At 52.6% G+C, this 25,822-nt stretch overlaps 5 protein-coding genes across 11 annotated transcripts in view; 2 read left to right on the top strand and 3 right to left on the bottom strand.

Annotated features, from left to right (window-relative positions):
* USP39 (ubiquitin specific peptidase 39) overlaps positions 1 to 3,143 on the bottom strand; it is a 29,095-nt gene extending 25,952 nt beyond the window's left edge. For 2 of the 3 annotated variants that reach the window (XM_019803379.2, XM_034659470.1), the window contains exons 1-2: positions 2,828 to 3,143; positions 792 to 861 (exon numbers count right to left, since the gene is read on the bottom strand). In XM_019803379.2, coding sequence (XP_019658938.1) covers positions 792 to 861; positions 2,828 to 3,095 — 338 coding nt within the window. In that variant the 5' untranslated portion in view covers positions 3,096 to 3,143. The remainder of the gene's footprint in view (positions 1 to 791; positions 862 to 2,827) is intronic. The other variant, XM_002922859.4, reaches the window with a different exon arrangement.
* A 1,402-nt stretch (positions 3,144 to 4,545) lies between these two features.
* Positions 4,546 to 10,117, top strand: C4H2orf68 (chromosome 4 C2orf68 homolog). Its single transcript, XM_002922858.4, has 4 exons — positions 4,546 to 4,770; positions 4,849 to 4,967; positions 5,862 to 6,013; positions 6,380 to 10,117. The coding sequence occupies exons 1-4, from the start codon at positions 4,664 to 4,666 to the stop codon at positions 6,500 to 6,502; spliced, it is 501 nt and encodes a 166-aa protein (XP_002922904.1). The 5' UTR covers positions 4,546 to 4,663; the 3' UTR covers positions 6,503 to 10,117.
* A 2,021-nt stretch (positions 10,118 to 12,138) lies between these two features.
* TMEM150A (transmembrane protein 150A) lies at positions 12,139 to 16,216 on the top strand. Of its 4 annotated transcripts, none has more exons than XM_034659466.1 (8): positions 12,140 to 12,262; positions 12,765 to 12,945; positions 13,396 to 13,443; positions 13,777 to 13,863; positions 14,469 to 14,536; positions 14,860 to 14,987; positions 15,200 to 15,377; positions 15,642 to 16,216. In XM_034659466.1, exons 2-8 carry the CDS (start codon positions 12,881 to 12,883, stop codon positions 15,881 to 15,883), a joined length of 816 nt encoding a protein of 271 aa, XP_034515357.1. In that variant the 5' UTR covers positions 12,140 to 12,262; positions 12,765 to 12,880; the 3' UTR covers positions 15,884 to 16,216. The 4 variants fall into 4 exon arrangements, with proteins under 4 accessions (XP_034515358.1, XP_034515357.1, XP_034515359.1 ...); XM_034659468.1 differs by having other exon boundaries at positions 12,198 to 12,262; positions 12,765 to 12,801; XM_034659467.1 differs by lacking the exon at positions 13,396 to 13,443 and having other exon boundaries at positions 12,139 to 12,262.
* Positions 16,217 to 16,370: 154 nt separating this feature from the next.
* Positions 16,371 to 19,013, bottom strand: RNF181 (ring finger protein 181). 2 transcript variants are annotated; one of them, XM_002922855.4, is made up of 5 exons: positions 18,858 to 19,013; positions 18,049 to 18,179; positions 17,760 to 17,869; positions 17,503 to 17,577; positions 16,371 to 17,227 (listed from the first exon to the last, which is right to left on the bottom strand). In XM_002922855.4, the coding sequence occupies exons 1-5, from the start codon at positions 18,941 to 18,943 to the stop codon at positions 17,168 to 17,170; spliced, it is 462 nt and encodes a 153-aa protein (XP_002922901.1). In that variant the 5' UTR covers positions 18,944 to 19,013; the 3' UTR covers positions 16,371 to 17,167. The 2 variants fall into 2 exon arrangements, with proteins under 2 accessions (XP_002922901.1, XP_034515360.1); XM_034659469.1 differs by lacking the exon at positions 17,503 to 17,577.
* A 2,311-nt stretch (positions 19,014 to 21,324) lies between these two features.
* The window catches only part of VAMP5 (vesicle associated membrane protein 5), a 7,983-nt gene continuing 3,485 nt past the window's right edge, over positions 21,325 to 25,822 (bottom strand). The window contains exons 2-3 of the mRNA XM_034659465.1: positions 22,206 to 22,343; positions 21,325 to 21,738 (exon numbers count right to left, since the gene is read on the bottom strand). Coding sequence (XP_034515356.1) covers positions 21,535 to 21,738; positions 22,206 to 22,343 — 342 coding nt within the window. The 3' untranslated portion in view covers positions 21,325 to 21,534. The remainder of the gene's footprint in view (positions 21,739 to 22,205; positions 22,344 to 25,822) is intronic.

The raw sequence follows: 25,822 nt of genomic DNA, 5'->3' as shown, positions 1-25,822 counted from the left end.
TTTAGGATATATTTTTATGTTATTCTTTTCTCTGTTGAATTCCAGCCACCTAAAGTAGTACCTAGCACACAGTGAGTGTTCAAAAGATATTTAAATTTGCTACTGTCATTTTAAGAACACATGTACCCTGTTATTCCATCAAACAAATTCAAAATAAACTAAAAGCTCTTTATGCATGTGCCCACCCTAAAAAAAAAAAATGGCCTCTCACACTTTATATTAAAAGGCTGGGGCGCCTGGTGGCTCAGTTGTTAAGTGTCTGCCTTAGACTCAGGGCGTGATCCCGGCGTTCTGGGATCGAGCCCCACATCAGGCTCCTCCGCTGGGAGCCTGCTTCTTCCTCTCACTCCCCCTGCCTGTGTTCCCTCTCTCGCTGGCTGTCTCTCTCTCCATCAAATAAATAAATAAAATCTTTAAAAAAAAAAAAAGGCAAAGATTAATAAATACGGCAAGAAGCACAATTTCCTGGGCAGAAAGCTTTAAAAGGGATGAAGTTCGTTGAGTGTGTTGTTCGATGTACAAAGAATTTTCTGGGGCACCTGGGTGGCTCAGTCGTTAAGCGTCTGCCTTCAACTTAGGTCATGATCCCAGGATCCTGGGATCGAGCCCCGCATTGGGCTCCCTGCTCAGTGGGAAGCCTGCTTCTCCCTCTCCCACTCCCCCTGCTTATGTTCCCTCTCTCGCTATGTCTCTCGCTGTCAAATAAATAAAATCTTAAAAAAAAAAAAAAAAGAATTTTCTGCATAGATTCCATTGTTTTTTGCTGCCCTCAGCATTCCTATTCTACTGACCTGTTAATGGTATCCAGGTACGGGCAATGGCGGCTCCTCCGGTCCTCAGAATCCACGCGGCCATTCTTTGCTGAAAGGAAATCATCACAGGCTGTGAAAATGGGAAGCCCATACTCAAGGTTAACTACCAGTACAACCAAAAAAATGAGAAAAACCCAACAGGATGAGCTCTTACACAGGTGGCCCAGCAATACACCAAAAAGCCCACTAATAGAAAAAGCACCAAATTGGGAGAATATATTTGAAACACATATAACCAACAAACGATTCATTTGCAGATTACATAAAGAAATCTGGTGAAGAAATAAGAAAAAGACAAATAATCCAACAGAAAACGAGGAATATAACCCTTATCAACAATCAAGAAACTGCCAGTCTCCTTGCACAACGATACACCACTTCACACCTACAGGACAGGAAAAAATAAAACCGGAAAATTCCAAGTGTTAGCAAATACAGAGTGCAATGGAAGTGCTCATGTACTGCTGGTGGGAGTGTAAACTGTTACTACCTCCTGGAAAATAGTACAGCAAGATCAACGCTGAAAATACGCAGACGTTTGACCCAGCAATCTCCACTTATAAACTGGAGAGAAACTTCTGCGCATGTACACTGGGAGTGCTTTTTACTAAAAATATTTATCGCAGCGATATTTAAAATAGGGCCCAAACTGGAAACAAACCAAATATCCACCACAAATAAAGTGGATAAACATATTTTGGTATATCATCAATAGAACACTATATAGCCATAAACATCTATTTGGATGAACCTCAAAAATATGGCTAGCAAAAAAAAAGACAAACCAGAAGACCACATATAGTATTCCATTTATATCAAACACAAAGTAAAACACAGTACTACTTAGGGATACATATATGAGGTAAAACTAAAAATAAAAATAGACATGATTAGAAAAAAAATTCAGAACAGTGAATTCCTAAGCAAGGAAGGAAGGCAGATACAACTGGGTAGGAGCCTATGGAAGCTTCTAAGGTACTGGTTATGTGCCACTTCTAACGCTGAATAGCATTAGGAAACAAGTCTCCATGGGTCTCTCATGTTTCTGCCCATATTGTGACCAGAGGCACTGTCTGCCTCCAGACTACCTTGTCAAGGATATTTGTATAGAAAACGGCATTAGAAGACGTTGGGAGGGTCTCCCTACAGAGCAAAGGGGGTCAAGCTCACAGACCGATATAAAAAATTCACATTCTGTAAGCCCAGAGTTCCTCTCCTGGAAGGCCACCCACTGTAAGTATAAGTTCTCTTTAAATTGCACTGTGGAAAATGACACTACAGGAACTTACCCCGTCTTCATCAGCATCTAGAAAACTGTGGCAGGCTAACTAGGCAGCTTGCAAATAAAACCTCAAACTCTTCACAGTTCTTGACAAGTGGTGAATTTAAGGATGTATATTTTCACTCTACTTTAAATTATACTTGTGCATTATATTCAGTCCATCTTAGTACCTGTGATCTATTTCTTCATAAAAATGAAAGGGGGGGGGAGACAAGCCAGAAAAACAAGTGGGATCCTAGTGTGTCCCAGAGAAAACAATCTCCTTATCACAATTATGCAAGAGATCTAAGAAACAACTTCTCTTCCAAAGAAGGGGAGACCTGAAGCTGACAAGGTACTTAAGAAAAATCAAAGAATACCCTGAAATTACTAATTATTCAAAGAATATTTATCAAGCACTTTCTATGATCAAGGTGCTATTCTGGACTCTGTGTGTAATACCAAAATATGTCAGAGGACCCTAAGCAAGAAGTTTAAGATTTAATATTAAAGTATAATCATACACAGATAACCTGGACCAGAAAACAAAATTATAAAGTCTTAGAGAACTAGTACTGTCCTCACTACAATGCAGTCGAGTCTGGTCCAGGACACTAGGAGTGGGAATCCCCCAACCCCACGCCCACCCCCACTCCCAGGGAAGCTGGAAAGAGAGAAAGAAGAACGCGAGAATGGAGTCCGCGCCTGGCCTGGTCCGGCCCAGCCCAGCCCAGCCCAACCCAGCCCCGCGCACCTCGCACCTCCCGCTCAGGCTCAGAGTCCTCGTCGGCGTCGCGCTCCCGCTTTACCCGCACAGCCGGGACCACGGGCGTCGGGGCCTCCCGCGCGCTCACCGGCTCGACCTCCCGCTTCACACGCACTGGGCTGCCCCGGGAGCTCGGCACCTCGGCCTCCCGCTCCCGATCTCGCTCCCGCTTGACGCGACCCGAGCTGCCCCGCGACTCGGACTCGCGCTTCCCGCGGGTAGAACCACGAGATTCACGCTTGGACCGGCCGGACATCGCCACTACCGGCCGAGTCGCTCTGCGCAGGCTCCAGGCACGCCAGATTGCGCGGCAAGTAGCCAATCAGGAGCGGCGCTGTTATGGCGCCCTAGGCACTCTACGAGTCGCCATCGAGGACACTTTATGCCGCGAGAAACTTCTGTGTAGTACTGCGCCTCTTGCGGCCTCTTAGCGGCGGCGTGAGCACCTGAGAAAAGCCTGCGGGCCTACTGCCACCTTACCCATAATTTTCTGGATTAGAAAAGGTTGCTATTGGGCCCCGGATTTCTTCGAGATGCTTTGTGCCCGGGAACCAGAATGGGGAGGTCGTCTCCAAAGTCGCTGCGCACCAGAGAACTAGGCGACATCCCCAAAACATCCCGCTCATGCAGCAACGTGGCTACTCTAATTCAGCATTTAGGGGATTGCACTCGGCATCACAGGAAGATACAAACGTCAGGCAAAGAGCAACAACTTTGACGCTAGTAAAAGTCAAACTTCAGGTCCTGTGACCTTCACGACCCGCTCCACGGCCCTGAACTAGTTTGTATAGTTTTACCGAGACGGAATTGACATGTAATCACATGCATGTTTAAAGTGTGCAATTCCCCTAATACTGATGGATGGGTGTATACACTCTGAAACCGTCACCACGATCAAGATAAGGAACCTACCCATCAGCCTCAAAATTGTTCTTCCCCAAACATCTGCTTTCTGTCACTACAGAGCAGTTTTATATAAACGGAAGACCACGGTGTGTCCACTTTTTTGCCTGGTCCCTTTGCGTAGAATTTATTTTGAGATTCATCCACGTGGTTGCGTGTATCAACAACTTGTTCCTTTCGATTGCTTAGAGGTATTCTATCGTATGGATGTACCAGTATGTCGCTGCACTAATCACAAATTTCTAATTCTGTCATTTTTTAAAGAAGACTCCAGAACTTTACACTCAGATCCTGAAAAGCGCTGGGTCCTCCCGCGGGGACAGTTAAGATATGGGTCGTGTGGGCTCGGGCGCTAGGCAGGCGGGAAGGGGCGCCCCGCCACCGGCAGCCTTCGCGGGACTGTGCGGCCAGGGTGCCACTGTGAGCCCTGCGCGAGCACTCGCCTCCTCACAATCTCTTTCGAAGTAGATGCGCTCTCAATGTCCTCGTTTACAAATGAGGAAACTGAGGCTCCGCGGGGTTCAAGTCAGCCAAGGTCACTGCAACTGGTGATGAAAGTTTCACAACATTTTATCACCACAAAAAGGAAAGGAAGACTCCACACCGATCGCTGAGTAGTGTAATGGGTGCTTTGTGTTTTTCTGAATTTTCTGATGTATCAGCAGCAAGCCTAAATCCTGTTTCCTATTGCTAATGTCACAAAGAAAAGCCCCGACGGCGAGAGGAAGCCGCGCATGCCCCATCCCAGCACCCGCGCTGGGGAACTCCGCGCGCCGCGACGCTTGGCCAGGCAGGCTCTTTCGGGGCGGGACGTCAGGCGCGGGGCCGGAAGTCGGGCGAGGGGCGGCGCGGAACTCTCCCGGTGGGAGGGCGGCCGTTGGGGCCGTTGAGTTGGCTGCGGCTCTGAGCACCAGGCTCCAGATGGAAGCGGCTCCGGATCCCGAGCCGGGGCTCTGCTGCAAGCCTGGCGGGCGGCTGGACATGAGCCACGGCTTTGTGCACCACATCCGACGGAACCAGCTCGCCCGGTACCGCCCCGCCCCGCTGCCGCCGCCCCCAGCCTAGCTCGGCCCCGCGGTCCCTGACTCCCGCTCGGCTCCCCGCAGGGACGACTATGACAAGAAGGTGAAGCAGGCGGCCAAGGAGAAGGCTAGGAGGCGGCACACGCCCGCGCCGACGCGGCCCCGCAAGCCCGACCTGCAGGTGTACCTGCCGAGACACCGAGGTGAGGCCGCCTACCCCGCCTGCCTCCTCTAGCCCGCGCGCTCTTTTGGTCCCCAGCCCTCTGTCTCTACGCAGTCTTTTCTCTAAGTGGATAAAGCCACTTCTTAACCCCCAAGGCTCACTTCTTGTCATCCCTTCCCGGAACCCCCCTACCTCGACGCTCCCCATTTCGCTCACTGATTCTCCGACAACAGAGAAGGCTCAAGGCCCCCAGTTAAGCAGCACTATTAACAGGAAATACTTGGGAGCCAGCAAGTAGTTGTTTGCTGATTTGCCCACCATGCTGTGCTTTAGGGTTCTCACTACCTGTCAGAGAGCTTGGCACAGGTATAGTTGACCAGTACATAGGTGTGGAATGACACTCAAACTCAGTATTTAAGATGGCCTTTTCTCCAGCTTCCCAGGGACCTAAAGATCACAATAGCTAACATGGCACTAAATTTGTTTAGTGTTACTTGAAAGCGTTTTTAAATCTTGGGTACGTTAATTCATTTAATTTTCACTGGATCTGATCCGAGGGAAACTTGTCACTTCTGTTTCACGGGAAACAGGAACAGAGAGATTAACTTGCCCAAGGTCTCATAGCTAATAAATGGCTGAGTCTGGATTTGAACCCAGGTAGGACTCTGGCCAACTCTCCACTACCTTCCAAACTTATTCACTAGATGAAGGTGCATTGCGTATCTACTACGTGATAGGATCGTGCTGGCCCCAGATCAGGCATACAAAGGTAAATGAAACTACTGATTGGCTGCACATATAACACATAACACACAAGCACAGAGTCCGTAAGAAGATCGGGCTTTCTTTACGGTATGTTTTCGTATGTCATCCATGTGGGCAGGGACTCCAGCAGCCTTCCCCTCTTCCCTCTCACTCTGATTCATCCTTCCAGATGGCTCTACCCACCCAAGCAACCCAGACTGTGAGGAGTCCGGTGAAAGCAGCAGTAGTGGCGGCTCTGAGCCAGAACCTTCTGGCCATCAGCTCTTCTGTTTAGAATATGAGGCAGACAGCGGAGAGGTCACCTCAGTTATCGTGTATCAGGTATGCCTCGTGGAAACAGCTGCAGCCTGAAGGTCCTTGGCCATGCTAGAAATCACTGCCAGAGCCTGAGCCACTGTTTTCCTCAGGGCCAGTGGGAAGTGTTGGCTCCACATAGGAGCATAGACTGCAGGGCAATGCTTTTGAGCACAACTCACGCCTGTCACGCAGTGATTCTCAGCAGGCACCTGGGAGGGCATGTGGCCCCCAGCTGAAAATCACTATTACAGGGGACACCTGGGAAATGACAGGCACTGGCAAGAAGCCGTGAGTCAAATGGAGTTCTGCGAGAGTGTTGTCTAGGGACAGGGCAGGTCGCCTTTCCAGAAGAGGCCAGGCCCTGAGCTTCTTGACTCTTCCTCCACGTAGGACGATGATCCAGGAAGGGTGAGTGAGGAGGTGTCGGCACACACGCCTCTGGACCCACCCATGCGAGAGGCCCTCAAGTTGCGCGTCCAGGAGGAGATTGCAAAGCGCCAGAGCCGACACTGACCAGGCTGAAGGCATCCTCACCAGGGCTGGATTCACTGCCCAGGGAGCTCACTCCTACTTTGGGGGTGCCAGGACCAGTCTGAGCTGATCTTGAGATAGACACACACACACACACGCACGCACACACCCACCCACCCCCACGCCCCCCGAGCTCAACAGCCATAGGAACAATATTGCAGGGACAAGCCTGCTTTGCAGGCCATCTTTCTTGTATGTTGGCCCATTTGACCAGCTTAGTATTTTGGAATTTGAGAATTTTGTTTGGCTAACTTGGTGTTCTAGAAGCAGAGATCCCAGGAAAAGCTGAGGTTTATGAAACCTTATGCCAACATGCTGCTTTCTTACTGAGGTCATGTGCTGTGGGACACCTTAACCGCTGCTGCTCCACCCAGCTCAATGAACCGTGGTTGTTGTTTTACAATTCCTTTGTTTCTTGCCTCTCACTTCCATCCATGTTTTCCTAGACCTTTTTTTCAGCCATTTCTTTGTTCTTTCCATTCCTTCATCTTTGTCTCAGAATCCATCAGTTCCACCCCACCTCCCAACGTGACTGTGCACCTCCCAACTGCTCAGGACTGTGGAGGTGGGGAGTTCTGAGGGGTCTACCTTTCTGACAAGCTCTCCCAGTAATTCCAATACCAATGAAGTGGGAGATCTTCATTTTTGAGACTGACTTGCAAGCATGTCTCCCTCCCCTTCCATGGCTTTTGCAGGTTTCTCTCACACCACTCTGCTTTGCACTGTCTAGATAGAGACCTAGGAAGATGATGCCAGAACTCAACTGCAAGGATTTCTTGCAGCAAAACCTGCCTTGGTTAGGGCTACAGGATTCCAGTTTTCAACCTCATCCCTAGCTGTGAACAGACCATCCTCTGCTCAGGCTAAAGGGGAATTATCAAAACAAGCTTGAAACTGACTTTCCAGATGTGATTTAACAGTCTTGAATGTATGTACAAAGGGAAATTCAACATGAGCAATAATTGCCTATTTGGAGCCCTAGTTGCAAAAAAAAAAAAAAAAAAAAGGCCTGAATGATGGGCCGTGAAATGAGCCTCTCTCATCTGCCCTGCCCCTGCCCCATTCCTTCTCCTTTCCTATCTCCCAGGAGTATATAAACTGAGATCCTTAGAATAAAGATCCTAGGAATATCACTATTTTCACCTCAGTGACCATTTTCCCTAAAGCAGGGTTAGGCTAAGGTCTGAGAAGTCCACAGGACATCCTATGCACTGCAGTTCCAAGCCACTTCAGATTTCCATCAATTGACCTAACCTCAGTGACTTGAAGTATGCGGTTTAAGTATGCCCATGAACACTAAGACCTCTTGAAACCAAAGTCCCCGTGCTCCAGGGGTTTCTCTGCATCAGGGTCTCAAGATCAGTCTGGCTGCTCCCTCTCAGCGGCTTTTCTTTTAAAGGACACCTGAGGGCACTGTTGGTTTGTGCCCTACACCCCTGAAAACCTACCACCTCGGAAATGGGGCAAGGCAGCTACTTAAACTACATCATTAGAATCCAGTAAGCCACAGCTTTCAGTGCCAGAGGAATTCTGGGAAAGTGAATGAGGTAGATAAGTTAGATGGGCCTGGTTGTGAAGGGAGCCAGGGACCAGAGTGTTCCTGACCCACTGAGCTGGCCCAAGGTTAAATGCCTTAAACTTGACAGTCCTGGGCTTGTTTCTACTTTCAGAGGAGAAAGTCTACCCTCCACTTATTTAGCCAGGCTAGACGTGCCTTTTGACTCACAATGTTAACTACCGTCCAGAGTCTCTGGGTCAAGGAGGCTGGGCCATACTCTCTCCCCAATCTTCCTGCAGCTCAGAGGACTGGGGATTTTAGTCTTCCAGCTCTTCAGCTGATCTTCTGACTTGGACATAGGATTTCACTGGAACTCTTAGGCTTCCTAGTCTAATACTTTTTGGGTCTGTCTTCTCACAACTGGACGGCCTGTTTCGTGGATTTATTACAGAACTTAGAAACAAGACCAGAAGAGGAGGTTGGGGGCATGGCCCCTGAAATTTTAGCCTCCATTCCTGTTTGTGAGAAGGGAAGTGTGTGCCTAATGTGACCTTTTATGTCTGTCATGTAATCCTCACACTCTCAGGTAAGAGACTATGGGAACTCCTTGTTTGTGAACTTTGTTCTTGAGGCATTTTGCTTCTCAAGTGCATATAAAATATTTTCCACCCAAGAAAGCATCCTAATTCTTCGCTAATTTAAGCAGTAGGACTATAGAAAGCAGGAAGCCTGGTACTTAAATGAGAAGTTATCCTGTAGGGGAGGCCTGTTGGTGGTGACGCTGCCACTGCTCCGGACGTGCCTGCAGGCTTCTCTGGTGATGGCCCTCAGCCAGTTGACAGCCTGATAGCTCAGGCTCATTGCTTATTGCCACCCCTCATCTGGGGTCCAAGATGGTACGGCTACTATCCAGTTTATTCACCAGACTTGCCTCCAGACATCTTCCAGCTGTCTTCAAAAATCAGTGCTTTGCCATTAAGGAACATGTTACAGAGCATTTCCCACAAGCTCTAGAGATGTCACAGAGGACTGCCCCGTGCTGTTCGGTGCAGTGGCAACAGTGTCGGACTGACTGGAGCTTTCATGAAGGCAGGCTGCTCCAGAAGAACACTCATGTGACTAGATACATTCGTGGCTGTTTAAAAAAAAAGAGTCTGGTAGTCTCATAGACCTATCTCGTGCCCATGAATGTTCTTCCTTTACTGAGGGGAGGCCTTGGGTCTTAAGGCTTTCTGTTTCCTGGGCCCCCATAGGTGATACTATAAATAGAAGGAATCGGGGGGTTTAGGGGCTTTGGGCTGTGTAAGAGTAAACACTGAAGTTTGAGTTCTAGCCAGTCAACAAGCCTAGAAATCTTTGAAGAATGTAATGCAAGAAGGAAAAAAAAGAATGTAAAGCTTTTTGTACCGAGAGTAGGAGTCTGTGGCACTTGGCCAGTCAGTACGACCAACGTGGGCAGTAACAAATGCTTCTCCCTGTGGATGAGCCTCTGAAAGGGGCATTTCACCTCCATGGTCCGCTCTGAGGGGCACTGCCAACAAGAGATTAGCCCATGGGGCTGGAAGAAACCCTCTGAGGTAGTGAGTATCCAACCTGCTGTGTATTTGCCAGGATGCATGGATAGTGGGGTAGTGGATTCCCATCTGGTTCACAAGCATAAGTGAGACCTTTGCATATAGAGAGAGGAATTAGGATAGGTTATTTTCCTACCTTCGAGCCCTTTGGGAGAATCAGCATGGAATGTTAACAGTTATTTGAAACATTTTCAGCTCCCTTATTGAATTCCTATCCTATCCCTGAGGACTCAGATGGTCAAGAAGCCACAGGCACCCACCCCAAATTTCTCCAGTAGTTAAGAGTGACACCAGAAGTAAAAACCTGAGTATATGGCTCCTTTGCCTTTTCAGAGCCTCCACGATGAGAAGTTGGTTGCACTGGTTAAGTTGTGTTAAATGTATAACAAGCCATATATTCTGTTTTCTCATTTCCAATGTTTCTGCTGTGTGAATGAATGAAGTGTGCAAATTATTTGAAAATCTTGGAAGGAGGTACTTTTCAAAAACAGTATTCTTTTTAAGCAATAAACTATTTTTACAGCACTGTTTTTGCCAAGAGTTTTGAAATCACTTGTGTACGTAAGGGAAGTGAAGATTAAATGCCTGCCCTAAAGTCATTCAGCACCACAGAATCAGCACTTGAAATCTCATCTCTTGCTTTGCCTTGACTATTTTAAGAACCGTCCTGGTTGGAGCATAACAACTAGACTCACGTAACATTAGAGCTGGAAGGGACTATTAAAGATGTCTGGTCCCACTTATCTGATAAGTGACTCCACCCTACTAATTACCCATGAAGAGCCCTTCTGTCATAGGGAGTTCTATCTTGGGGTAATTCTACTTTAGGGACTGCTGAGATTATCCTATTAAGCCAAAATTTGCCTCTCTGTCACAGTTCTGGAGTGCCCGTCTTACCCCACTTTATGTTAGAATAGCCAGTTTAGGACCTAAGTAGCCACTCAGGTCTTCCCCATGGTAACAGTTGGACAGGAACTCAAACCGAGCTCAGCAGAATATAGTTAAGTGTTGACTAAGACTTGCAAAGCTCCCAGTGAAGTAGGAAATGCTGAGGGTTCACAGCGCCATTGGGCAGGTGAGAAAAAGGTGCCTGTTCCAAATGGGAACACACCTGGGCAGAAAGACGGTGCTTCTCTATGAATTAGAAAGCGATACTTCTGTGTCTTGGGCACAAGGCATGACCGGCAAAAAGTGGACTGGATTTTATACCCCACTGATCCATCCAGCCAGGTACTGTACAGTAATCACTCTGCACAGCCATATTTTTTTTTTAGATTTTATTTGACAGAGATAGAGGGAACAAGCAGGGAGAAGCGGGCGGCCCCGCTGAGCAAGGACAATCCCAGGACCTTAGGATCAGGACCTGGGGGGATGACCTGAGCCGAAGGCAGATGCTTAACCAACTGAGCCACCCACGCACCCCTGCTCAGCCATACTTCTTGAACCTGCTTTAACTGTGTCCTGATGCAATTGGGAAAAGGGCTCTCCAGCAGATTTCCAGTTTCCATTTTTACCTTCCATTGGGTCCAAAAAAGGTTGCTCCTTCAAGCCCTTGTGCAGTTTATCTGCTCCATTTTCTCCTCACAATACAGGGCCCCCTGTTTCTGCACATTACCTTTGACTCACCAATGCTGCCAGACCTAAGCTTCCCCTGCTTCTGGCAACCTGGGCCCATGTTCCCCTCAGGTAATGATGGGTCAGCTCTGGTGCTGTCTCACAGGGGTGCTAGCACCTGCCAGGCTTCTTAGAGTGCTGAACACACTTCTCATATGTGAAAAGTATTCACACCCTTTTAATCATGAAAAGAAGGTCCAAGAAGACACCCTTGGCCTGTACATTTTGGTGAATTTATTCCCGCACTATCCTGTTTCCTCTTCCCAAATTGTTCTGGGTCTCCAGTCTGCCCCTTATCTCTTGCTTACCAATACCTAGCCATGTGTGACCATGGGTATCCATTGGACTCTGTAGCCTTGTTTCAAGTTAAGTGTTCATCAGCCAGGAAAAATGTTTTGGACACTGACTTCTGGACAATATTCTGTGTACTTGGACCCTTGAAAATAAAAAGTATCTGAGGTAAGTAGTCCTCCTCCAGAGTTTGCTGAGCCGAAGGAAGCATAAGCCAAATCCAGGGCGCTTGAACTTAACCCCCAAGGCTTTGTGCGCCCTTCTTCGCGGACCCGACTGCCCTAGGACTGAAGCAGGCACGGGGCACCGCCTTGAGGGATGTTCCCCCAACTCTCACTGTCGACGGGTCGGGGCTGCAAAAATGTGCCCAGCGGCAAGGCTTCCTCCAGCCTTGTGCGCGATGCCAATCAGAGCGGCGCAAAAACAACGGGGGACTATGGGCATCTCGCAGTCGGAGCCTCCGCCCGAGTCCCACGCCACAGCCCTCGGCGCTCAGGCCCCCCGAAGGCGAGGCGCCGCCCACGCTTCCACCGCCGCTCTGGAGCGGGGGCTCGGGAGTTGTAGTCTCCTTCCCGGCGCCGGCGCGGGGACAGGGGCGGCGCGGACTCCACGTCCCGGCGGGCGGCGCGGCGCGGCTGGGGCGCCGGGGGGGGCCGCTCGGGCCCTTTAAACCTTCCAGGGCTGCTCCAAGGGCCGCAGCCAGAAACAGCGGCACGCGGGGCCAAGCGGGGTGCGGCAGCGGCGGCGGCGGGGCGCTCCGGGGAGGTGCGTACTGGGCCCCTTCGCGTCCCTGGCCCTCGGGGGATCCAATGGGGAGGCTCACGTCCCCGGCTCCCGGGGGGCTCCGTGCGCCCACGCGGGCGGGGGCCGGGCTTCCTGCGGGAACTCGCCTCATCCCCGGGCGCCCGCGGTCAGGTGGTTGCCTGCGCGTGGCCGCCGCTCTCCCGGGGCCCGCACCCGCCCGCAGGCTCTCCTCCGCGCGGCCCCCTGGACGGCCCGGACTGCAGCCCCTCCCCCAGCCCGGGCCCTCCGGCGTGGGAGCGGGACTACCTCCCCAGATGTTACGGCCCCGCCTGAGTGTCTGGGCGCACGGGTGGCATTCTGGTGGCACGCGGAGACCCACGGTGGAGACCAGAAGGTTGTCCACGTTCTGGCGTGGGCTCAGCCCCACATGCGGGCGCTGTGAATCGGGTGTTGACCACCTTCTCCCCCCACCGGCTTCGGCCAGTCACTGGACCCTGGACTTTGACCTGTCTCTCTCCACCAGGCCTGGGCCGCTGATGGTTTTGGCAAAGTATCTTAAGGTAGCTGGGCCGGCCCCCTCTTTCCCACCTACCTCTAGTCCTTCCCCCCACACCACCACCATCCTGGCTCCCCTCCCTCATGACCGCCTGGATCCTCCTTCCTGTCAGCTTGTCAGCATTCTCCATCACAGGCCTATGGACTGTGTGAGTAAAGAGGGGAGGGGGAGGGCAAGTAAGGGACAAAATGAGAAGAGGCTGAGGAGGGCTAGGGCCCAGCCAGGACCCAACAGGAGCTCAGTGGCACACACAGAGTCCCTCGTCCTGCTGGGGGCTCCAGAGTGGTACCCAGGATCACTCTAGCTATCTCCAAAGCCTGGCCTGGTGCCTGGGCACACAGCCCCTTCAGACAGGCTGGCATCACTGCTGTCCAGTAGGGTGACCCTGACAGACCTTTTAGCCAGGGCCACTTCCAGATGTCCTTGAGCTTGGGGCCATGCTGTGGGTTCTCGTGTGCTATCAAGCTTCAGAGCCACCTCAACTTGAGTCCCCAACAAGAACAAAGGCTGAATGGGGCCAGAATCAAGAGAAAGAGTCCATGGGGGAAAGCTGGGCTGGGAGGGCCATGAGTGTGGGGTGACAGTTCTGCTCCCGCAGGTATGCCATGGCCGTGACGAACCGCCACGCATGCCCTGTGGAGAACTGGTATGGCGCACTCCGCAGACAGCCTCCCTCTAAAGCTCCCTTCATCTCTCTTCCCTCTTGGGTCGGGGCAGCTGCCAGCCAGACGGAGACCCTGGGCCTCACTGCTCTTATCTGACGCCTGCCCCTCCCCAGGCATGGCTTCATGCCCATCTACCTGTTTCCCACCATCCCTTCAACCCTTTGGCTTCTGTCTCAGGCCAGTTCTGGGAAGTGGTCTCTTCTGTCCCTGCGAAGGGAAGTCTGGAAGGGTGGTCTCTGAGAGGGCCTGAGGCTACAGCCCGAGAACCTGGGGGAACCCCTTTTCCCCAGGCTACTCTCTGTCCTGCCTACCAGGTCCTACAACGAATCCTGCTCTCCTGACCCCATTGAACAAGGGGGCCCCAAGACCTGCTGCACCCTGGACGATGTCCCCCTCATCAGGTAAAGCCTGGAAACCGGGCAGGTCAGGGAGACCCAAGCCCCTCAGACAAAGACCTATCCCTCAGTCTCAGGAATCAGGAGTGTATTTGGATTATTTACTAACAATCCTCCGTGCCAGTCACTATGTGCCCAGCACTGTGCTGAATGCTCTACATGCATAGCGCCATTGACTCCTACCAGCCCCGGGGCAGCTATTGTTTTCACTGTAGGCAAGAAAACAGACTGAGGTATGTCATCCGTCCAGGTCACACAGCTAGGAAGTGGAGGCACCTGGACGGAAGCTCAAGCCCTGATTGCCCAGCCCCAGTTCTGGCTCAAGGGGAGCCAGACTGGCTGCAGGCCTTGACAATCTCAGGGAGTCCAAGGAGTCTCGGGCTCTGCCAAGCAATCCTGGGCACTCCCATACCCATCACACACATGAGCTCTGCTTTGGGGGAGGGCCCAGCCTGGGGCTGGTTGTTTGTGATACACAACTGGCACTTCTCATAAATCAGTGGCTTGCCTGCTAAGGAACAAGCACAGATAAAGCAAGAGACAGATGGGCCAGAATGGGGGTGCTAGTGCTCCTGCCCCTCTCTCACTCTGTCCTTGCCCCCCACCCCCAGCAAATGTGGCACATATCCCCCAGAGAGCTGCCTCTTCAGCCTCATTGGCAACATGGGTGCTTTCATGGGTGAGTTGTGCCCTCAGCCCCCCTAGCCAGCCCAGTCGAACCCACTCCTCTACCCCCCCTCCCAGAAAGGCCCAGGAAACCCTTGTTCAGTGTAGCCCACCCCACCAAGGGCTAAAGCAAGAGTGGCCACTTCTCTCCTGTTCCCTTAACAAGGCCCAAAGGCTCCCACACAGCCACCCTGCTGGCCAGAGCCTGAGGAAACCCAGTTCACTACCTGCCCTTCTATTCCCTTTCAGCCCTCAGAGTGTCTGGCGCGGGTGGGGGTGGGGAGTTGGTGGGAGGAGGGCACCAGTGCCGGCCCCACCTCTGCTCTCTTCCCCCAGTGGTCCTGATCTGCCTGCTGCTCTATGGGAAGCTCCTGGAGCAGAGTCGTCATTCCTGGGTTAACACCACGACACTCATCACGGGCTGCACCAATGCTGCGGGCCTCGTGGTAGTCGGCAACTTCCAGGTGTGCCCACCTGCCTGCCTCTTGAAGTTTTACTAACGGGGCTGGTTGTCTGCAGGTGCCCTCAGTCCCCTGAAGGCTGACCCCAGTTGCAGAGATACCCCTTGAAGGCTGAGGGTGGGGAGAGGAGGGGCTGGGAGGGAAGGGGGAGAGAGGGGGAAAGAGGGGTGGTGGAGGTAGGGCTGCTTCACAGATCAGCCCTTTTCTGAGCCCAGGTGGATCATGCAAAGTCTCTGCACTATATTGGAACTGGTGTGGCCTTCCCCGCTGGACTGCTCTTCGTCTGCCTGCACTGTGCCCTCTCCTACCATGGGGCCACTGCCCCCCAAGACCTGGCTATGGCCTACCTGCGGATTGTACTGGCAGCCATCGCCTTTGTCACCCTAATTCTCAGTATCCTTCCAGGACAGGGCAGCCAGGAACTCCTGCTCTATCCCAGCCTTTCCCCACCCAAGACCCAGGGGGTGGGGGTGAGGTGGAGGGTGGGGGAGAGCCCGGCATACGTATATCCAGAAAATACTGCCCAGTGCGGTTTCCTTCTTCCCCTCCAGGTGGTAAGACCTGGCTCTTTGCCCCAGCTTAGCTAACGATCTGGGGAGATAAGAGTGTCACCAGCTCGCACATGTCCTACTGAACACTTCCTTAGCCGCATTCCAGGCGGTGTCTTCTTTATGCACGAGAGCTCTCAGCTGCAGCACGGGGCAGCACTGTGCGAGTGGGTGTTTGTGATTGACATCCTCATTTTCTACGGCACCTTCAGCTATGAGTTTGGGGCAGTCTCCTCAGAGACACTGGTGGCTGCACTGCAGCCTGCCCCTGGCAGGGCCTGCAAATCCTCCGGGAGCAGTAGCACCTCCACTCACCTCAACTGTGCTCCCGAAAGCATCGCCATGATCTGAGGTCTGGGGAGGGTGGCTGGCCCAGCCTCAGCAGCTCCCCACCTCATAACTTTGCATTTATTTTGTACCAAAAACGATTTTGAGAAAGTATTCTGCTGGGATATAGGCTTCCTTGCTGCTGGAGGAATGGCCATCCCACACCCACCTGTGCCGTAGCGGAGCAGGCCTGGCAGCTGCCTGGGCCGCACACAAGCTACTCCCCAACTCCGCAGTGTTGTTTTTATGTTTAAAGGTCACATATCCTCACTCGCCCAGCCAGCCCTTCAGGTGCCTTCTACTCCCCAGTACCAAGGCCACACCACTGGGGTTTTCCTGCTGCAGGAATTGGGGGCTGGGAATAGCAAGAGGGACAGAAGTCGGGGCGTGGAACGGGGAGCACTCCTTAGTCTGTGGGAAGGCCCACTTTTGGGCCCACGGAGCTGCACTGGGATTCTTCACTCTGCCCCTTACTTTCTTTTGGGCAAATAATACAGCAGAACCACATGGGTATTTTAGTACTTTTTTTTTTTAATCTATTAAAAGAATTCTAATTTGCATGTTTGTAGTCTGTTCTAAAGAATCAAGGGAGGGCCTAAGCCAGGACGGCTTTGAAAGCCAAAGGATGGGAGGAAACCCCTGCCCTCAGGGAGAGTCCTGAGTGCCCCATGCTCTTTCAGTAGGGCTGCCAAGAGTAAAGGATGCCTGGTGCTATCCAAGTACCCCTCAAGGGCTTGAAACCCTCTCTAGGCCTTTCAACAGTCTGAAGAACTGATGTGATCCTTCCCCCACTCAGAGTGTGGTTTGAAGTTTGCTTCCTTAGTAAGGGATATGGGGCGGGGGGGGGAATCATCCACAGAGCAATTTTAAAATGCTAGAAGCAATTTTCACAGTGAAGCTAAAGAAAACTTGTGGGATTCCAAGGTTGACTAAAAATTGCAGGGGAGAGAGATGTAGGCTAATTTTTCTTTACCATCTGTAAGTAGCCATTGAATGCCAGACCCTGACATATTTTGCTTTCCAACAATGAGCACATAGGCCCAAGCACTGACTGGTCCAGTGGCCAGGTTCCTGACCTGGGCTCCACTGCTCTCAGGCCAAAAGGCATAGCAGGAAGGGACATGCAGTCTGGTGCTTTCTGTGGTTCAGGCCCACCTTCCCTGATAGCAGTAGGGACCTTATGGAGGGTGCAGAGCCCCTGCCCAGGCCTGTGAGCAATGCAGTGCAGGGTGGGTAAAGAAATCTTTAATGAGGATTGAGGTGCGAGAGGAAGATGCTGTGGAGGACAGGTGCTCAGCCCCGGGCACCTCATGTGTACATGGCTCCGTGGAGGTTCTCAAGTCGGTGCTTTTGCTGCTGCTTGCGAGCCTGAAGGAAAGAGGGCGCACTGGGCATGGGCCATACCTGAAGGCCTGTGGGTGGAGCGATGGGACAGCTATCACGGGGCTGCCTATCACTGTTTTCAGGCCCTAGCATGTACACTGCCAGGGCTCTTGTGCCTTGCGAAAGTCACCAGGAAGACGACCAGAGCCAGCGACCCTGAGGCCTCCCCAGGCCTGCTAACATACGGAATGAGAACGCTGAGGACAGGGACTTGGGGGTCCCCATTACCACCCGACCTCTCCACTTGCCACCAGCCCTACCTTATCTCGTCTGTGCTCCTCATAAGCACCATCATCAGTGGGCAGCTCGTGGCGGCAAAGGGGGCAGGAGTTTGTCTGAGAAAAGGAGGGCAGTGTTCTGGCCCAGGTCAGGTCTTCATAACCTATCATCTGTCCCCTGCTCCCAGTTCCCACCTCTACCCCTCTCCCTTCTCTGATCCCGTAAAAGTCCATAAACAGAAAGAGGCTTGAGAACTGGGCCCAGGGCAGGGTGAGGGCTGAGAGAAAGGAAGCAGTACCTTGCTTAGCCAGGGTAGAATGCAGTTGGAATGGAAGAGATGATGGCAAGGCATCTCAATGGCAGTCTCCTCCTCCTCAAATTCCAAAAGACACACGGGGCACTTGAGCTCTTTAGGAGGGAGTGCTAATCAGGAGAGTTGCTACAGGCCCTACCTCCCGGCTCCCACTCCTGAAGGACATTCTTGCCCCAACCTGACCTGGAAAATTGAAGGGCTAGACCACTCTAGGTTGGGAGGTGGTGGGTCTGGCAAGCCTGCCCCAAACAGCAGAAAGAACTAGTGTTCTTACCAGCCTGAGAGCCCCTGATGACTGTCCTGGGAAGGTTCTCAACCACAGTCTTGGCAGCAGGTGGAGGCAAGTGGTGATCCCAGTCTACTACCAACCCCAAGTCTTCAAAGTCCATCCTGTTGAAAAGTGACCTGGGAAGAACGACCATGTTCAGAACCAAAGAAAACCATACTTTTTCTTTGCCCCCCACAATCCACTAGGCATTAACAGATAAATACCCTGAACAGCTGGTACTAACAGCTACCCTGCAAAAGTAGATAAAAAGCACAGTGGGAAATGGTTTACAGTTGCTATAAGACAACCCCAAGCATGCAAGCTGTTTAGTCCCATTTTACACGTGAGGCAACAGGCCCAGCGAAGTTACTCAGGCCATGTAGAAATGACCTGGTAAAGCCAGATTCCAAGTGGCAGTACGGACTTCCGTGCTTGTTCCTAACGAATGTACCTATTCACACCCACAAGGCCCCTCCCCTGTCCCCACAACTCGTTTTCTCCCGTACCTGCCAGAACCGGGTGCCCTCCCGCTGGGGACTCCCCCCTATTCGCCAGCTCCAGTCTTTCCCACAATCCCCTTGCCCCCTAACCACGGATGATCCAAATTACTGACCTTCCTCGAATCTCGTCTCTGGACTAACTCTCCAGATTATTCAGACGAGATCTGGCCCGTTCAGGGTGGTATGGCCATAGACTCTCCAGATTATTCATCCGTCCTCCCCAGAATCTCTGCCCCATATAATCCACCTTCTCCCCCCAGCCCCAGCCCAGGAACCTGCCACCTGGGCCCCCACCTCCCACCACCCAGCGCCCACCTTGCGAGCTCCAGCAGCATATTGGTTCGGGCTTCCTGCTCGGAATCCAACGGCTCACAGTCATGTTCATCGAAATACGACGCCATGGCAGCCGGGCTATCTGACACAACCCTCGCACTCCGCTGGATTACGGCCCCGCGACGCTGGCCAATAAGCTGCGGGCCTGAGAGAGGAAGACCAATCAGAGCGTCTGGAAGGCGGGCACAGAGGCTCGTTAGGGGTATTGGAAGCGGAAGTATTAATTCTGCTGCCTCTCGTTGGCTCGAATAAATCAGGTGACCAAAGGCTAAAGCCAATGGCAGGGGCTGGGGCCGGTCAGACAAACATCTGTTTTGGACTCCGAACCTAGGGAGGGCGATCTGGGAGTGAGGTGTGGTTTCCGTCCACAGCGCCCTGGAAAGCCAGGTGTGTGGGGGCTGTAGGGGTCGTGTCAGTCCGTTATGTGGCTCAGAGGGCCTAGGACGTGCAGGTGCTAGAGGCCCTCCAGAGAGCGAGGTGCTGGCGCAGGGGCTCAGGGTACTGCGAACCTGGAGTCACGGCGTTTCCCGCTGCTCTGCCCCGTGCCCGCCGGGTACTTCTGCACCTGCTGCACTCCAGGGGGTTCAGGAGTTGGCTCTCGATTCTCCTCTGACCCGCAAAACAAAAATTTCCTGCTCATCTCTTCTGTGTTAGGCGCAATAAAGGGTGGGGCAAAACTCCGCCACCTAGAGCGGGAAGCTCCCTGCTGGGGAATCTGGGGCCTGACCCGCACATGGAACTACGTGTGTGACCTTCAGCCCGTTGCGCAGCCTCCCCCCCTAGCTTCTATGAAATTAGTGGCTTGAATTCAGTAAGCGGTTTGCATCCCTGACTACTCATGACTATCCTGGAGAGAGAACGAGGGGTTGCAGCTTTAGGGGAAAATAACCCTGTGTCAGATACTTACCCTCAGAGTGATTGATCTGATCTGGGCCCCATAAGGAAGCTGTGTAGGCCAGTGGCCAACGTGTGGTGCCCAGGAATTCCTCAGACTCGGACTTAAATCTTCGTTCTGGTACTCACTGATCTAGGCCTGGGGGGGGTGGTATTTTCAGAAGTTCTACAGATGATTCTAATGTGAGGCAGGTTTGAGAACCGCACTAAATGATTTGGATGATAGCTACCATGTATTTGGCACCTAGAACCATTACATGGATGGATGTTTTACACACAATATAAATAATCCTCACAATTGTTCTGGGAGTTAAGTATGTCCCTTTTTACGTATGTAAAACCCAAGTCTCAGAAGTGGCTTGCCCAAATTCACATGGACTTGAAGTGGTGTTGCTGACCAACTACAGGGCCAAGTTTTTTTCTCCATCTTTCTGAAAAGAAGAGGGTAATGAGCCCAGTAGAAGTAACAAGCTCTGTGAGAGATAAAGCTCCACGCAACTCTCAGCTTTGTTCTTGTTTCTCTGTCAGTAGCCCCCACTTTACCTAACAAGGAGCTGCTTCGGTTACACACTTGACCCTGAATGCCCCTTCCACCCACACTTGAGTTTGAAGTGCAGTCAAGTAGGCCAGGCAAAGACTGCCCAGATTCCGCAGTCCTGGTAGGGCTTTCTTTCCTTCTTCCGAGGCCTTTACCCAATCATCTTTCCTGTGACCCTGAGGCCCTGCCAGCTTAGCCCTGTGTGGCCCTGGAGCTTTGAAAAGGCCAAATTCTTTCCTACAGGGCAAACTCTAGGCTATCCTTTGTGACGATACATTACAGCACCGAAGAAGCCTTTCCCATTTTCACTGCTATCTGCCTCATCTGTACTCAGGTGTAAAGCTTGAGGAAGAACATCGGAGAGAAATTGAGGACAGAGTGTTCAGAGAGAGAAAAGTCTATTCAAAAATGAGAGCCTTGGGACGCCTGGGTGGCTCAGTCATGGTTAAGCGTCTGCCTTCAGCTCAAGTCATTATCCCAGGGTCGTAGGATTGAGGCCCACACTGGGCTCCCTGCTCAGCGGGGAGCCTGCTTCTCCTTCTCCCTCTGCCCCTCCCCCCTGCTTGCGCTTGCTCTCTCACTCTTTCGCTCTCCCTCAAATAAATAAATAAAATCTTAAAAAAAAAAAGTGAGAGCCTTGTGAGATAGAAACACCTTTAAGGTGCTTTCCTCTTCTGGAGTCCTATTCTGAGCATCCTCAAGACATCAGAAAAAGAATAGAGTTAATTCTGAGGGAAACAGGCTCAGAGGGCCCTGGTTGAAGGGTCTGGTTTGGGAGCCACTCTGTCTTTGCACCTGTACCCCAGGATCTGTCTGGGTAGGGTTGGATCAAATACAGAAGGAAGAGGAAAGGGGCCACTTCCCAGGGGTGAAGTCCTTCTACCAACTTTTTAAGCAACCCCCAGGAGTGGAGGCAGAGCAGGATGAACCAACTTGGAGAGCTTCACACACACACACACACACACATGCATGCGTACGCACACACACATAGACACACACATATGCACACACACCAGCTTTTAACCAAACAGCAGCTTTTACTGATCTCCAGGTGGGGCTGGCCTGCCCGGGCCAGTCTGTGGCGTGATAGGAGATGCAAAGGTGCACACATCAGGGTCGCTCTTCAGTGCTCAGTCGGGTGGCTCAGATGGAAGCAAATGCCAGGGTTCTCTGGACACCAGGACCAGCCAGTGCGGCCACTTGGCCTGTCCTCCAGGCCCAGCTGGGTCAGTTCCTGGACCCTGAGGCAGCACCCTCGGCCTGTGGGGCACTGCTGCCCCCACTGCTCTGTGGGAGAAAGATGGCCAGCAGCACAATCAGGAGGATGAGTAGGCCGGCGCCCACCACCAGCCCCAAGTAGATCCAGCAACGCATGTTCTCCCAGCGCTTCTTCTGAGCCAGGGTCTTGGTTGTCTTGCTGAAGGCTGAGCTCTGTGGACATCCCCAGACACAGGGTGGGAGTTAGTGGTTTCCCTGGAGCCCCAGGGCCAGGTTCTCCCAACCCTCCCCCCGAGCAAGGCCTAATCTCCTGCATCTTTCCAGCCTGTCTGCTCTCCTTCTCCATATAGCCCGCCTGGGCCCTCCCAGCCTCATTCTGGTCTCAGACACTGGTGTAGCCCTTGACTCGCACCCCTACAGGCTCGGGCCCAGTTAACAATAGCAGCCCTCAACCTTTAGGAAGGTCCACAGCTTCGACCCAAGGACTTTTTACTTCATGAGGCCTACCTGGAGCTTATCTAGGCTACAGGCACCTCAACAAACCTATAGGCCCCATGCCGGCCCTCAAGCAAGCCTTAGGCCCCACCAAGGGCCTGGAGACCCTGAGCACAGCCTGAGAACTCTCTCTGAGGACTCCCCATGGCCTCTCCCACCCCATCCCTGCTTCCCCAGCCTCACACCATGTCCAGCAGTTGGTCCGAACGCTGCTCCAGCTCCGCCAGTTTCCCATCGCGCTCCAGGACCTTGCCGAAGTTGTCGAGCATGATTTCTGTCACCTCATCCGCCTGCCGCTGGCACCGTTCCAACTCTGTCCCTGCCTGGGCACCAAGTCCAAGGTCAGAACTGCATGAGGCCCCCAGCCGGCCGTCATCTGATCCTGAGACCTAGCAGCCTCCTGGCCCCCACTATGTGTGTGAGGGGTGTATGGGGAGGGGGAATAGCATCTTTCAGGTAAGGGTATGATATGTATAGAGTGAAGGACCAGTCTCCTGAGTGTGTCTGGCTTGCCTCAGATCTCACAGGTTCCTCTCCTTGCCCATCAAAGCAGGTCCTAGGTCAGCCTTGGCCACAGCACCTCAGCTTCCTCTAAGATGCCCCAGGATGGAAACTTCCCAGGATCTCATCCTCCCACAAAGCAGATACTTCGCTCACCTGCCCTAGGATGGCCTCTACCCAATGTGCATGGGCCCTATGGCTTCCCAGGGGCCTAAAGAAGCAACAAAGAACAGGGAACCAAGCTACATGGCTAGAAGCCAGACAGGGAGGAGATCCACCCCAAAGAACTAGAAAGGTAATTTTGGACCACTACACATCCTAACCTCTGCCTAACCCCACAGACACACACACACAGAAACAAATTGGAAAGGTCAGACCTCCCTCTAACTGGTCGGGCCAGTTCTGCCTCCTGGCATGACCGTGCTCCCACATCAGTGCTCAAAATTGATTCCTTGTCTGCCTGGAAACCTCAGCCTCCTTGGCCTCTGGCCTCAGCCTTCCAGCTACCCAGGATCTTCACTGGGGTCCGAATCACAGAGACAAGACCGAGTCTTAGACCCCTCAGCTCAAGCAGCAAACACCTGACAAAAGAACCCAGCTCATTTCAGAGGACTAAGAAGGGAGGTGCAGGGTCCAAGCATGGGGCGGGGGAGTGCTGAGAGAACAGTGGGGAGGAAGAAAATATGCTTTACAAGCAAGAAAGGGACTCGGCTTTGGACACATGCAACTGAGAGACACCCAGGGAGGAGGCCCCCGTAAGAGCTGAAGTCCAGGAGCAGGTCCAGGGACAGGTCAAGGAGCAGATTCACAAACCACAGCAGCTCCCTCCTCCCAGCCTAGTCCCTGCAGCCCATCCCTGTTCTCATCTCCTCCCCACAGAGCACTGGCCAAGCCCCCGTCCTGCCAGACCACATCGCGCATTGTCTGGAGCAGACGTTTTGGCACTTGACTGAATTCCACTTAAAACCAGAGAAAGGGGAAAGATCTGGTGGTCACAGAGGGCCACTCCTACTCAGGCGAGAATTCACATTCAGGATCCTTGCAGCTGCCTTGCACACAGCCTCCAAGCATTCCCAGTATCTGAGTCCTATCTCCCCAACTGGACCACAAGCCCCAGAGGGAGGGCGGGCCGGGGGGGGGGGGGGGGGGGGGGGGGGGGGGGGGGGTGCCCAGCACAGTGCTGCCCATTACAAGGACTCAGTGAGTGGGTCCATCACATTATAGCCTCTCCAAAAGCAACTCTTATTTTCAAGAGATGTTATCCCAGTGTGTTTATCCAGCCCAGCAGGAGTTTAGAGGGGCAGGCATCTGAAACCCAAGTAGGTCAATATTTACCCATGAGCTGGAAAAGCAACCTGCTTGGAGAGGGGGCAGGCAAACCATGCCAGAGGGGTGCACTCACAGGCTCGGGGAGCAGTGACTGGGGACCAAGGAGCAATAATGCAGAGAGCAGGGAGGCTGCTCTCATCTGTACCTTTTCCTCAGTCAGCCATCATCACCACTATTCTTTCTACTACGACAGTCGACAAACCCACACGGCCCATGTTCAACACAGCCCCAGGCATCCCAACCTTCATAATAGTCCAAGGCCAAAACCTGAGAATGGGCAAAGATTCAAAACGACAGTCATGGCTAGAGGTTGCTGGCATGCTGAATATTATGTTTCCCACTATGAAAACTCCAGCTATTGTTCTCTGATGCTCCAACATGGGATGGCATTGGGTCCCATTCTCCAGGAGAGCTGGCTGTGCTTCCCGCTGCGAAGCCAGGCCCGTCCCACGCCAAGGTAGGACCAGACCGAAATGAACGCATTTGCTCCAGGGGACACAGAGGCCTCAGGCTTAACTCCCTGGCCCTCCTGGGCCCTCCCTGAACCAGAGGGCAAAGGACACTATATGCAGAGGTCTCTGGTGGCATGGAGAGAAATAAAGAACTACAGGATGTGGACGGAGGTAAGGGACCAGGGGACAGGGCCACACTCCCGCCACCTGTGGTGAACTCAGCATAGTGCCTGGCACACACTGGACACCAGGACAAACATTTCTGAATGAATTGTGCCCACTCTTAAGAAGCTCACTATAGGGGCGCCTGGGTGGCATAGCGGTTAAAGCGTCTGCCTTCGGCTCAGGGCGTGATCCCGGCGTTGTGGGATCGAGCCCCACATCAGGCTCCTCCGCTATGAGCCTGCTTCTTCCTCTCCCACTCCCCCTGCTTGTGTTCCCTCTCTCGCTGGCTGTCTCTATCTCTGTCAAATAAATAAATAAAATCTTAAAAAAAAAAAAAAAGAAGCTCACTATAGGCTGGGGAAAGACATACATGACACCATTAGGCAAGAGTGGAGGGTTGTGCTGTGAGGTAAAACACCGAGTGCTGGAGCCCCCCTCAGAGAGCGGATTCCTGTGTGCTGAGGTGGCCCGAATGGATGAGCCCTTGCAGGATGGGGTGGAGCTGGGGCACTCCCGCAGAGACACACCAGGCAGAGGGGGAGGGGGGAGGGGCAAGGTGGGGCCAGAGAACACACACAGTGAAAGTCCAGAAGAGGACACTCGCTTGGATGGAAGACTGGAACAAGACCTAGTATCAACTTCTGAGCCAAGGGGGGACACCAGGGGGGGCTTCAGAATAATTTCTCTAGAGGCGCCTGGGTAGCTCAGTCGGTTAGGCGTCTGCCTTCGGCTCAGGTCATGATTTCCCTGCTCCAAGGGGCGTCTGCTTCTCCCTCTGCCTGCTGCTCCCCCTGCTTGTGCTCTCTCTCTCTCCTGTGTCAAATTAATAAATAAACTCTTAAAAAAAAGAAGAAGGAGGGGGAGGAGGAGAAGAATTATTTCTTTATACGTGGTAGACTGGTATGGATGGCCATGAGAAAACTCCAGGCTGGGGGCCCAGCCAGAGGGATGGAGACATGCCACCAGCAAGGGTGTGAGGAGTTGCCAGGCTCGTGGGGAGCAAGAGTGTAGAGAGGAAGGGTAGGTGAGAGGGGTACTTCCCAGCCCTGCCTGGGGTCTGCAGGGCTGAGGGTGTGCCGTGGAGCGGGGGAGCAGCAGCGTGGTTGGCAGACAGGGGTTGGCAGTTACACAGGAAATGTTCTCCACAGACTGTTACCCTCTCTACAGAATATCCCTCCTACAACCCTCAAATATCTCAGGTGTTTCCAGGCCACATACCCTTGGTTCCTCTGAAAACAAAGCTCTCCAAACCTCCCTGTCCTAACTCTCCTGTTTCTCCTCTCTCTTGGCGAGTGCCAGAGACACCCTATTCCAGCTGTCACCATTGTCCTAGTCAGAGGACGGGGGGGGGGGGC

The sequence above is a fragment of the Ailuropoda melanoleuca genome, chromosome 4, assembly GCF_002007445.2.
Source record: "Ailuropoda melanoleuca isolate Jingjing chromosome 4, ASM200744v2, whole genome shotgun sequence".
Taxonomy (NCBI): domain Eukaryota; kingdom Metazoa; phylum Chordata; class Mammalia; order Carnivora; family Ursidae; genus Ailuropoda; species Ailuropoda melanoleuca.
The sequence above is the reverse complement of the archived record's forward strand: the minus strand, read 5'-3'. Positions and strand labels throughout refer to the sequence as shown.

What these genes read in the sequence shown, in the direction of transcription:
- C4H2orf68 (XM_002922858.4), top strand. Translation starts at nt 4,664, where the DNA reads ATGGAAGCGGCTCCGGATCCCGAGCCGGGGCTCTGCTGCAAGCCTGGC. An exon ending in CGACGGAACCAGCTCGCCCG is followed by an intron (nt 4,771 to 4,848) that starts GTACCGCCCCGC and finishes GGCTCCCCGCAG; the next exon opens with GGACGACTATGACAAGAAGG. An exon ending in GTACCTGCCGAGACACCGAG is followed by an intron (nt 4,968 to 5,861) that starts GTGAGGCCGCCT and finishes TCATCCTTCCAG; the next exon opens with ATGGCTCTACCCACCCAAGC.
- TMEM150A (XM_034659466.1), top strand. Translation starts at nt 12,881, where the DNA reads ATGACCGCCTGGATCCTCCTTCCTGTCAGCTTGTCAGCATTCTCCATC. An exon ending in TGGTAGTCGGCAACTTCCAG is followed by an intron (nt 14,988 to 15,199) that starts GTGTGCCCACCT and finishes TTCTGAGCCCAG; the next exon opens with GTGGATCATGCAAAGTCTCT. An exon ending in CTTTGTCACCCTAATTCTCA is followed by an intron (nt 15,378 to 15,641) that starts GTATCCTTCCAG and finishes GCCGCATTCCAG; the next exon opens with GCGGTGTCTTCTTTATGCAC.
- RNF181 (XM_002922855.4), bottom strand. Translation starts at nt 18,943, where the DNA reads ATGGCGTCGTATTTCGATGAACATGACTGTGAGCCGTTGGATTCCGAG. An exon ending in ATGCTGCTGGAGCTCGCAAG is followed by an intron (nt 18,180 to 18,857) that starts GTGGGCGCTGGG and finishes CGTTCTTCCCAG; the next exon opens with GTCACTTTTCAACAGGATGG. An exon ending in CATCAGGGGCTCTCAGGCTG is followed by an intron (nt 17,870 to 18,048) that starts GTAAGAACACTA and finishes TCCCTCCTAAAG; the next exon opens with AGCTCAAGTGCCCCGTGTGT.